The following is a 12241-nucleotide window of genomic DNA, read 5'->3' as shown; positions in this document are numbered from 1 at the left end:
GATCCTTAACTCAGTACTTTGTTGAAGCCCTTTGTCAGCGATTACAGCCTGGAGTCTTTTTGTGACTGATGTAATGAACAAGCTTTGCATGCCTAGAGTTGGGAATTTTCTCCCAGTCTTCTCTACAGAGCCTCTCAAGCTCTGTCAGGTTGGATGGTAACTGTTGGTGGACAGCTACTTTCAGGTCTCTCTAAAGATTTTCAGTTGAGTTCAAGTCCTTGATTTGATTGGACCAGTCAAGGTCATGCCCAGAGTTGTCCCTAAGCCACTCCTCTGTTGTCTTTACTTTGTGCTTAGGGTCATTGTCCAGTTGGAAGGTGAACCTTCAGCCCAATCTGAGGTCCAAAGTGTTCTGGAGCAGGCTTTCATTATGGATATTTCTGTAATTTGCTCAGTTCAGATTTTCCTCAACCCTGACTAGTTTATAAGTGCCCACCACTGAATAGCAATCAACCGCATGATGCTGCCATAACCATTCTTCACTGTTGGAATGGTACTGTGCAGATCACAAGCAGTGCCTGGTTTCCTCCAGACATAATACTTAAAATTTATGCAAAACAGTTCAATCCTGGCTTCTTCAGATGAGAGAATCTTGTTCCTCATAGTCTTAAAGTTCTTTATGTTCCTTTTTACAACATTCAAACAAGCGTTCATGTATCATCTGACCATTTTGCCATAAAGCTTAGGTTAGTGGAGTATTGCAGTGATTGTTGTCCATCTGGAAGCTGGCCAGCAGCCATCTCTAGAAAGTGTCATAGCCGTTCTGAACTTGTTCTATTTAAGAATAATGGAGGCCACTGCACTCTTTAGAACTTTAAATGCTGCAGCATGTTTTGTATAGCCTTCCCCAGTACAATCCTGTCTCTAAGCCCTGCAGACAATGCGTTTGACCTCATGGCTTGGTTTTGTTCTGATACACATTGTCAGCTTTGGAACTTTCTAGAGACAGGTGTGTGCCTTTCCTAATTATGCCCAATCAATTGAATTGACCACAGGTGGACTCCTTCGGAAACATCTTGATGATGGGCACTAGGATGGGATCCACCTGAGCCAAATTGTCATAGCAAATGTTCTGAATATTTGTGTCAATGTGATGTTCCAATTTTTATTTATAATATATTTTTAGAAATTCCTAAAATCCTGTTTTCACTTAGTCATTCTGGAGTACTGAGTGTTGCTTGATGTGGGAAAAAAAATTAAATAATTGTAGTATAAGGCGTAGTAATATAACAGAATGTGAACAAAGTGAAGGGATCTGAATACTTTCCAAAGGCACTACTCCGCAGATTGCAATAAATCATTAGAAATCTAATATATCAGAAAACCTTTTTTCAACTCTCTTTCAAGTTGTTCCTTTACTTCACTAACATATTTCAAACCTGAGGCCTTGGATTATCCTGCTGTCCTGTACAGTTTGAATATGACCATTTAGCTCAATAAGTTAATAGATGTTTTCACTCACATACAGCTGTTCACAAATAATGAAGGACACTTGTATCCATTATTTAGCCAGCTTTTTTGTTTAGTCTGAGTCGGGAGGAATTGTAGCTTTTTCAGGAACAAAGCAGTAATCAAGAACAACATTTTTTTCTGTAGCACATTTTCATTTAAATGCTTTAGCTCAGAGTACTTTACAAGATGTAAGCAGTTACATAAAAAGAAAAGCAAATAAAAATAAGAATAATAATGCATACATACTATACTAAACAAATACACGTTTACATGAGATATTGTATATATGCCCTGTGATGGACTGGAGCTCTGTTCAGGGTTTGTTTTTGCCTTGTGCCCTGTGCTAGATGAGATAGGCCCCAGCACCCTGCCACAACCCTGTTCAAGACTAATCGGGTTAGAAAATGACATGACATGACATAAGATCCATATTACTAACCAAAGGTTATGGACGCAGGGCGCATTGAAGCGCACGCGCAGTGCCGCTCTGCAACGATCCCGCCCATAGCTAACGACACAGCCACAGAAAACACGCCTACCAGTGTGATCGCCACTGCAACGAGCCCGCCCATAGCTAACGACACAGCCACAGACAACACACCCGCTAGACAAATGAAGCACACGAAACAGCTCTCAGGCAAAGGAGTCACGGCTCAAAAACGAAACAGCTCAACTAATGGAAATACAAATCCGAGCCCATAGCTAACGACACAGCCACGGAGAAAACAAAAACGAAATGATTCAGCGCATATGTGAATCACATTACAGTATTACAGTACGGAATCCCCAGACGTCCAGACTACACAGCATGTTTGAATCACATTACAGTATTACAGTACGGAATCCACAAAGGTCCAGACTACACAGCATATTTGAATCACATTACAGTATTACAGTAATACATTATTAACAGTCCAGCCACAGAAATCACAGATACGACACCAGATGGAAAAAAACAATAAACGAACCGCCCCAGACTCAAACCCAGCGGCTTCCCAGACTCAGTGGCTGGCACACGAACACCACAGTCTGTAAACTGAACTTGCTGTGCTCCACTCTGCCAACAGTCGGTGTCAGCAAAGGCAACGGAATCACGTTTCCACAAAACGAGACCGCTTTACTACGGATTTGCTTATGTAATTAAATGACATTTCCCCCGACGCACCCACCCTCCATGATATGTCTGTCATCCATCCAGATATCGGACGGAACAGAAACTGATTGCCATTCTTGGATTTCTGATTCGCTAGTGAATCGCGGGCTTACTTGTAGATATATAACTAAGAGAAATTGAGCTCTTAAATATAGAATTGTTTTTTTAAGTTTCTGAATGACACTCCGAAGTTAAGGTCTATTGGGCAAGGTAGACGAGATGCCAGTCTACCACAGGGCACATTCACAAACTTTTCCAGGAGGAAAATATCCAGGATACATAATGTACAATTCAATGCATAACACAAATGCAATTTGACTACCATCCAAAGAATTTAATTTTAAAAAGGTGGCAGTGTTTCAAAGGTTGGCTGGATCAAAATGTCATTGACAAGTTTAAGGGTCTTAGTTTTGATCATTCATCTTGACTGGACCATTTATTTAAACTTACAGTATAATACGAGTTCATATAACTACAGAATACATATCAGAGTGGTTAAAATCAGATCTTTTTGTAACCTTAGAGAGTGAGCATACTCAATAGTCTAATAACTCCAGGAAGGACACCTACAGTATGGGAGTGGTTGACCTGAATGACAGTAGACTAGAAGATGGCCCAGCACAGATAGACCCATCTCTAGACATAAAGAGTATCCATACTGGACCTGAAAGTGAGAGGACCGGAAACATTTCCCATCATAATCAGACCTCTCCCTAGATAACAGCAGCAAAATGTTACCAGTGTCTTCATGTGTAAACTGGATGAAACAACCATCATCTCTAGACTGGTGCACCCACAAAAGAACATATACGGACTTTGTTGTATAAACTGAAATGCTGAACTGACATTAGTGGAATTACTGGACTTGGTTATGGTTTAACAGTTTATCTTTGTTTTAGCATTGTCATTTAATTTGGTTAGGGTATGGATTGCTTTTTTATTTAACGAAAGGCTTGATGAGAAATCCATTTGAATGGTACATTCGCTTAGCTCACATGATTATTTATTGAGTGCTTTTAAGGAAATGAAGGAGGGATGGTTCCACATTCACATGATGGACATGCCAATAAAGATATAAACCAGATAATAACCTAGTTTGGGGTTTTTTACTTCTTTAAATCGGAGAATGACATAAGCTGCTGTGTGTCTGCACCTAGAGATGTTTTGTAACAAAGAATTGCGCTACCTGGAGTGAAAGACCATCTTAAAACTACGGCAGCTACAAGAGCCCAGTTGCATATTTTATTGTATTTCTGCCTGTGCTTCTTATGGTATAAGGTCAGTTGAGGTTAGGGAGCATGCACTGATACAGCGCATTGGCAACCCCCAAGGCAGACACATGGTCCAGTCCCACCCTCCGGAAATGACCATCTATCTGCTGCAGCCAGGTGTTATGTGGGCATCCCCTTGCCCTGCTCCAGCCACTTGGGTCCTCATCAATGAGGATCCTGCAAGTCGGATCACCCTCGGGAAACACGCCACATGGCCAAAGTGCCGTACCTGATGCTCCTTCACAGTGCAGGTAATGTGTCTCATTCAGCACTCCAACACAAAGTCAAACTAGTGGTACCCAAGGATTCTCTGAAGACACACAGTACTGAAGGAGTCCAGTCTTCATCTCAGGTCATGTATATTATGTTGAATAAATGAACAGTTGTCTGCACTGCTAATCTGCCTGTCAGATGAAGGTGTTATGCTCCCACATACCAAAAAACTTAAAGTTTAGTGCTGGTGTGAAAAGAAAAGCATTTTCCACAATAATGCAAGAAGCAACCAAATCCAAGAGCAATAACACATAGCAGAGTAGCTAATTGGAACATGGCTGAACTTGCAGAGCCCTGATCATAAACAGACTTCTCCCTAGGTATAAGAAGTGACCGCACTAGTTGTCCAATAACCACAGTATAAAGTGGAAGTGGTTGAGCCGAAAGTGGGTTAACTACAAGAGGACCCATCACAGATGGATCATCCCCCCAGACACACATAGAAAGCACACTGAATTGCATTAAAACCACAAGTATGTGTAAAATGTCTGGCTCAATGTGGAGGAGCACTATCAAGACAAACCCATTCCTAGGCATAACTAGCAGTGACTGAGCAGAACATGGATGGACTAGAAGTGATGCTCATGATAGACACAATACCTTCAAGGCATAAAGAGAGCCGAGAAAAACAGAAAATGAATGGAATGGAAGGAGTTTTCCTCACAGGCAGAAAGATCCTTAAATAAGAAGCTTTTCCTCAACAGCAGAATCTCAAGAGGCAAGTCATCTTATTTGTTTCTCCATGCAATCGTGTGATTACATCTCTGAGATGCTGACTCATTCATTTAAAATCTGAAGATGTTACAAAAAACTAATTTCAGCTTGCCTGACCATCATCCTAAGTTGAAATTTTTAAACATTGGTGGAACCTCCTTCTGCCATCAGCTTTGTGTTTCTGTGTTCCATCATTACAACTTAATGTCAGATTTCCAAATATTGCATTCTCTGCCTTGGTATTTTTATTATAACCTGTCAAATGAATGTTTTCAAAGGCAGATCCATACAATAATACATGATATACCTTACAAAAAAACACTGAAACTGTATTGTATAACATATTCTTTAATATCCAGATTTACACACTTTTAGAATGCAGTAACAGAATGAGTTAACCAGTGTTTTGAAATGCTCCTAACATTACTAATATGAATCCCTCGGTTTGCTCCACTAAACGGACTGCCTGTGCATATTTGGGTAAATATTTCATTTTCAAAGGCTATGAAATGCTGCTATACAGCCGAAATATAATATCCTGGAGCAAGGTACCTGTTTCAGCTCCTTAGTGTACAAAACCAAAGAGAGACGTCTTAGTTATTTTTAGGGCCCCAGGTAAAATTGTGTTGACTTTTTTCTGCTTTCATAGGACATGATCAAAGCATCATAGCTACGTAGTTAATTACACTTGCAACTGTGAATGCGTCAGGAATCTATAAAAAACTGAAATTAAAACAGTAATTAGGACAGGAAAGGAAGTGCATCATTACCTGCATTGTGTTTGATTGATTTTATTTTTATTTTTATGCTATCTCACCATTTCCATTTAAAATAAATAATGTAATGAGACGGTGATACAGAATGATGTTAGGCTACATTTAGTGTTGTTTCATCCATTGCTTCGCTATGCCTGTGATAAAGAATGTAGGTATCAATATCAGTTATCCTTATGAGATTATAAGCATTCTTTTTGGCTTTACAGCAATTCTCTGTGCCTCTCTACCAATATCCCTATAACCCATTGCTCCTTAACATTCTGAAATTCAGTCAGAAGCACGGCATTAACACTTTATGAGATGTTAGACTACATTCCCAAATTTGACTAGTGCCCATGAGGTAGACCAGGTTGGAACTATTAGGCACAGTATGTGTTGTCTATTGGCATGGCATGTTAAAATATCAGGATTTAGAGGGCAGAGAAGCTAACCGACACTATAGTTTGACTTCTGAAATTCTTTAGAACAGTGGTTCTAAACCTTTTTAACATTGAGACCCACTTTTATCTACTTTTCTTCAGTGATGATCCTTTATTAGCAGTAATTTTAATAGAAACTAGCCAACATTTTTCCTTGAAAGGCACATATTATCAATTACCAGTAAATTCATATTCAACATTTGAATACAGTGTACATAATAGATGAAGTATGTATGGGACTCGTCTAAAAATATCTTGACACATGGGTGTTTAATACTTCATCAATTTAGTGTCCATTTGTCTTTTTAAATGGTATCCTGGGCTTGTCTGGTTTTCATATTTGTCGCAAAGTGTTAGTGGGCTGACTGCTGACTTGTCTAGAATGTTGGTGTTCACATCTGTTGCACAAGGCAGGATGAGCTGTTCTGCATTTGGGTCCTCTTTTTTATATTTGTCAGTTTGGTGTGCAATGAGACATTGTCCTGAATGCCTGCTGGCTTGTTATACAAACACACTAAAATATTTGTTTTATCATTTTTATAATTTTTTCATTAAAAAAGTCGAATGACATACTCCTTTTAAGCCCTGTTATGTTGGGATTATTGATACAGCTTGAGGTAGGGTAAAGTAATTATTACCAGTGGACCTCTGCAATTTTAGTCACGTCCAAATCGTTCAAATAACGGAATTTTTCTGGGATGTCGATTTGCACAGTAAAAGATCATTTTGTTATGGATTTTTATAAAAGGTAAATGTCTCTGTAACCTCTTCTGAGACATGATCCTCCGGTAATAATTACTTTGCCCCACCAACTGGTGTAAAACTAATTAAGTAGCAAGCTATGCTTCCAGATGTCTTTACAGCTGAGGCTTCATGCTTTTCGTTTGGTAGTACCACACCACAGATGACACATAATGGCCGTTGCTCGCCACTCTTCACAGTTAACACAAAGTATAACCCTCAGAAAATCTGAGATGTATGTTCATTAACAATCCTAATTCATGTTTTTGGGATAAATCTTGTCTGGTTGTTATGGATTCAGAAGAGTTTAGAGTAGGTGATGCTACTGGGCATGTTAGGATCTAGTCCATGGTCATGGGTTTTCATAATGAATCACATGGAGTATAACAGGCTGTCATCTGCTCATAACTGGACTTATATCAGTCATTTCAGTTCCTCAGTATGCAGGAGCCAAATGTCTCTTTCATTGGGTGTAGAACTGAAATCTACAATCAGAAGCCCACTACAAAGCAATGGGTGATTTCATTTTTTTTTATTAACTTAAAGTAACAACCCATCTAGAGAAACATTTCAGTTGAAAAATACTACTTTAGAGGATCGTCCCTCACCACAGTAATAATTCTCAAGATTTCACAGAAGTGAATCTCAGTGAAGGATTTAAATTTGTTGACACTGTCAGACTGTCTGGAGAAAGGAGATTATGTCTGGAACCCAGCAGTGATGCAGTTCCTGTACTTTATGAAAGCAGGGGAGTTGAAAAGCATGAATGAAAAGCAAGTCTAGTGAACTCAACACCATTAGTAAATAGAATTTGTATGTGCATTGTGCTTTTCCAGCAGTGTTTCTGTCTTTTCTTATAAAAAAGCCACATTTCCAAGAATATTGCACTGTGGATGAGAAAGATGACTGAATCTTCTCAAGTGGCCATGCACTTATAGAGTGAAGGGCACTAATAACCCTGTAAGTAATTGCTATTGTGGAAGCATGAAAACAACCTACTGGTGGCAAAGGCTGAACTGTCACGTGTAGCTGTCTGGTTTCTCATGAAATTGCTTACTTCCACCCATATGCATAGTGTAAATCTATTTATTTTGAAGAAAAATTTCCTTCCTATATTTTTGGCCTTAAAGGCAGGCATAACATTAAATTATTGGAGCAATTTAATTGTTAATGGAGTACTGGATTTATGCCATTTACTTATTATATACTGTATATGCAGTACATGGAAGTTAAAAGTCTGTGATACAGTTTGCATATCTGTAGCTGGAAATTTGCATATCTTAAAATAGTTTTTTATTCCTAAGCTTTTAACTTATATTAGGACTCATCATCAGAGGAAAATGATTAGACGCTTAGGAATCCAAGGCAATATATAGCAAATAAGGAGTGGAGGGGAGATGGGTGTGTGTGGGGGGAATTAATGAGGTGGGGTTTGGAGGGTGTTGGTCATAAAGTCTTATTCATTATATGTATGTTCTTCCTTTCAAGCCAGCATACTCTGGGTTCATGTCCAAATGTCTGTTAATGCCTTTTTCATTGGATAGCCAAGTTTCAGCCAGTTCTCTGGCACTTTTAGTATTAGTCTTGACTTTTACTTGCATTTAAGTGTGTGTCTGTATATATATATATATATATATATATATATATATATATATATATATATATATATTATAAAAGAAAATCTTGAGACGAGACTACTGCCAGGAGATTTTTTCAAGTCCTGCCCTCCTCTCAACCATATTCAACCACACCCACAGTACTCTCACCTCTCATTCATGTGAGTGCTTTTGTCAGACACAGTTCCTGAGCTCTTATAAATTTTTACGTTTTCCTCACTTTAAGTTCCCAATAAAAGAAGACTTATTATGTCCAAATCTTATTGAAGAATTTCATCCTGAAGGGTTATCAACAGAAGAAATGAGTACACAGGCAATCCTAGCACAGAGAAATGATTAACTCAATTAACGCAAAAATTGTTGATCGGTTACATGGCAAATTGGTTAAATGCGTATCAATAAACTATGCTGAAACAGTTGGTGGTGGTGATGTTGCAGAAGATGAAAAAAATCAACTTACAATATCCTGTAGAATATCTACAACCGTTAACACCGTCTGGTCTTCCAATGGCCAAATTACTGTTGAAAGAAGGATGTATCGAAATGTTATTGCGTAATTTATGTCTGAGTGATGGGCTATGCAATAGGACAAGATTAGTTGTATTCAAAATTGGTCGAACAATTCTGACATGTAAAATTTTAACAGGCGACAAGAAAGGTAATGTAGTACAACTTCCGCGGATAACATTAGACACCAAAGGAGTTCTTGATATGCCATTCGTATTAAAATGTTTATAGCTTCCCATTAAAATAGCTTTTGCTATGATAATTAACAAATCACAGGGACAAACATTTGAAAAAGTCGGTTTATTTATTAGTGAGAAAGAAACAATATTCACTCATGGGCAGTTATACATTATGTTGTCACGATGTAAATCCAAACATGGAATCAAAATTCAATGCGATATTGATGAAAAGTTAATTAAAAAAATTGTTTTTACTGAAGTTTTACAGTAAAAGTGTAAGTTTAAAAAGTATTTGCGTTTTAATTTCAAAGCCGAACAGAATGAAAATGTATAATGCAACTAATACCTCTAACGCAACATGAAACATAATTTTCTTTCAATTTATTATGTTTTGCTATTTTTTACTATGGTTAATTACTCGCTGTAATGTAAAATAGTTATTTCTATTATGCATATGTAACAATTCCCATGAAAATAACAATCTGTTTAAATTGTACATCTGCTTCCCCATACGCGATCAGCAGTGCCGCAAAGAGGCTAGCGGATAGCACTGCCCAGGGATTGGTGAGCGAAGCGAGAGCCCCCTAGTATTATATATATATTACTATGTCGCTTTGTTATGTGTTTTGCCTTTACATTGCACTTCATTTTTCAGGCTTTACTTGTGATTATAGTATAATATGCTGGTTTCGTACAAGGAACAATACATTGAATGGAAAGAATTGAATGGAGTGGATAAGTTTGCTTTTCAAAATTATGGCACCAAATGGATGAGCCTATATGCAAATTAGGTGTCATGTCTTTAAGACTAATGTTATTTCACAATGCACAGGCTTAGATGTAACAAAAATATTTACATGGCTTTAATCAAATATTTATTATAAAAATTCCAAAGATTAGGGTCATAGAAAAACATTCTCAAACTGTGGGGGACCAGAGTGGGTACACCACAGGAAACAGCCCTTGACAGGGCACAAGTCCATCTTAAGGCCTAACATAACACATCTAACCACTGTGCTACCTTGCCACCCAAATTAGGCTCATTTTATCACTTACTTTTACAAAAATACTTAAAATTTGTCTTTTTCTCATTTCTTTTTTCCAGAATGAAAACTGTCACTAGGCAATTGAATGAGTTTGTTAATCTGAATTATTAAGAACAGCAGTGTTTGTCCCCATGGACTTGGATTAGATTATGTGGATTTGAGAATGTTACGCTTATGTTTGTGTTGTTTGTACAGTGTATACTGCATATTTTTAAAGTATGATTAAAATAATGTTGGGCATATTTACAATTTAATTCTAAACCCTTGTTAAATTAACAATACCTAACAAAAGCTGGTAAAAATATCTGGGTCCTCACTGCAGGCTTTGAGACCACTGACACAGGTAAGACACCATAATGGGCACAAACATATGTATGTATTTATGAGACTGTACAGGGACTCTTGTGATTTTTCAAAATACTGTATGACATGCTTCATTTTTAGTTTACTTGCTCATTTCCTTGCAGGGAACTCCAGCTGTGTGGAAAAAAGTGAGGCACCTGAAGGTTGTTCTCTCTTCAATGATACAGACAAATGCTCCGGTAAGAACAGTTGGAAAGCCTTCCCTGATATTCGAGACTCTGTGGTTTGATTACTTTGTTGATTTGACTGCACTGCAATGGAGTTGTTCAGCAAAGACATGATTAGAGTTCTATCTCTAAAGCAGCAGCCTTATTTTAAATCTTGAGAAGAAATAGAAGCTTTGTGGTGATAGGTTTAAATGCTACAGAGCAAGTCAAAGAACTCATAGTGGAAGAAGCATCATAGTGGTTTTCACTACAAACAGAAGAACATAAAATAATTGACTAGCAAGGGGAGGCTATTCAGCCCATCAAGCTTGTTTGTTCAGCTAATAGCTAAGCTCTCCCAATGTCTCATCCAGATACTTCTTAAACATTGTCAAGTTTTCTGCTTCAGCTACACGACTCTTTAATTTGTTTCAGATTCCCACAACTTTTTGCGTAAAGAAGTGCTTCCTGCCTTCAGTCTTAAGTCCATTTCCCTTTAATTATCACTTAAGCACTGGGATACACTTGGTTGTCTTAGCTAATAGCACAATATCAAGTACTGCTATGTCTTTCTTGTATTGTAGTGACCAGAACGGCCCCCGGCACACCAGATGTGGTCTCACTATAACATCTCTTGACTTGTATTCAACAGTTTTTACAATATAACCTAACATTTTAGTTGCTTCCTTAATTGTTTCTGAATATTGCTTAGAGGATGAGAACATTGAGTCAACATAATCCCCTAAATCTTTTTCAGAGGCCTCTTCTTTTAGGACTCCCATCTTGTATTTACTATTTGCATTTCTGTTGCCCACATATAGCACTTTGCACTTTTCTACATTAAACTGCTTTTTCCAAATATTGCTTAGTTCAAACTTGAATTATTTTTGCTACCCCCTCAGTGTCTGCCATTTCTCCAGTTTTAGTATTAACTGCGAATTTCACAAGCTTAATAGACAGACAGACAGACAGACAGATAGATAGACAGATAGATAGACAGATAGATAGATAGATAGATAGATAGATAGATAGATAGATAGATAGATAGATAGATAGATAGATAGATAGATAGATAGATAGATAGATGAATGGATGGACCCAAATCTATGCCATGAATATAAATCAGAAAAAATAGTGGTCCCAGGACAGACCCTTGATGGTCTCCACTGATGACCTCACTCCACATGGAACACTCTCCTCTCTTTTGTACTCTTTGTCTCGTGCCTGTTATCCAACTTGAGATCCAGTTTTGTAGGTTACCTCTGTTGCCTACAGCTTTGGGTTTGACAATTTAGACTTTTTGAAAGTCTAAGGAAATGTTGTTGTATGCTTTACTTTTGTCAACTACTGCACTAACCTGCTTAACAAATATTGAAAAGATTGACTTAGTTACATCTTCCTTTCATAAAGCCGAGCTGGCTGTTATTTAGTATATTACTTTCATATACTGTAGGCTCTTTACTAGTTTATTGAGACTTGGTATTAATAATAGTAATTTGCATGGACTTGCAGCCCACCCAGTGTTGTGCCTGCCTTGCACTGAATGCTGCTGTAGCAGGCTCCATCCTGCCAACACTGAATTAGA

At 37.9% G+C, this 12241-nt stretch overlaps 1 protein-coding gene across 1 annotated transcript in view; it reads left to right on the top strand.

Annotated features, from left to right (window-relative positions):
- Positions 1-12241, top strand: part of cd164l2 (CD164 sialomucin-like 2) — a 49424-nt gene that overhangs the window by 22172 nt on the left and 15011 nt on the right. The window contains exon 3 of the mRNA XM_028819414.2: positions 10615-10689. Coding sequence (XP_028675247.2) covers positions 10615-10689 — 75 coding nt within the window. The remainder of the gene's footprint in view (positions 1-10614; positions 10690-12241) is intronic.

Source organism: Erpetoichthys calabaricus, chromosome 14 (genome assembly GCF_900747795.2).
Source record: "Erpetoichthys calabaricus chromosome 14, fErpCal1.3, whole genome shotgun sequence".
NCBI lineage: Eukaryota > Metazoa > Chordata > Cladistia > Polypteriformes > Polypteridae > Erpetoichthys > Erpetoichthys calabaricus.
This window is presented reverse-complemented; position numbering and strand designations above follow the sequence as displayed.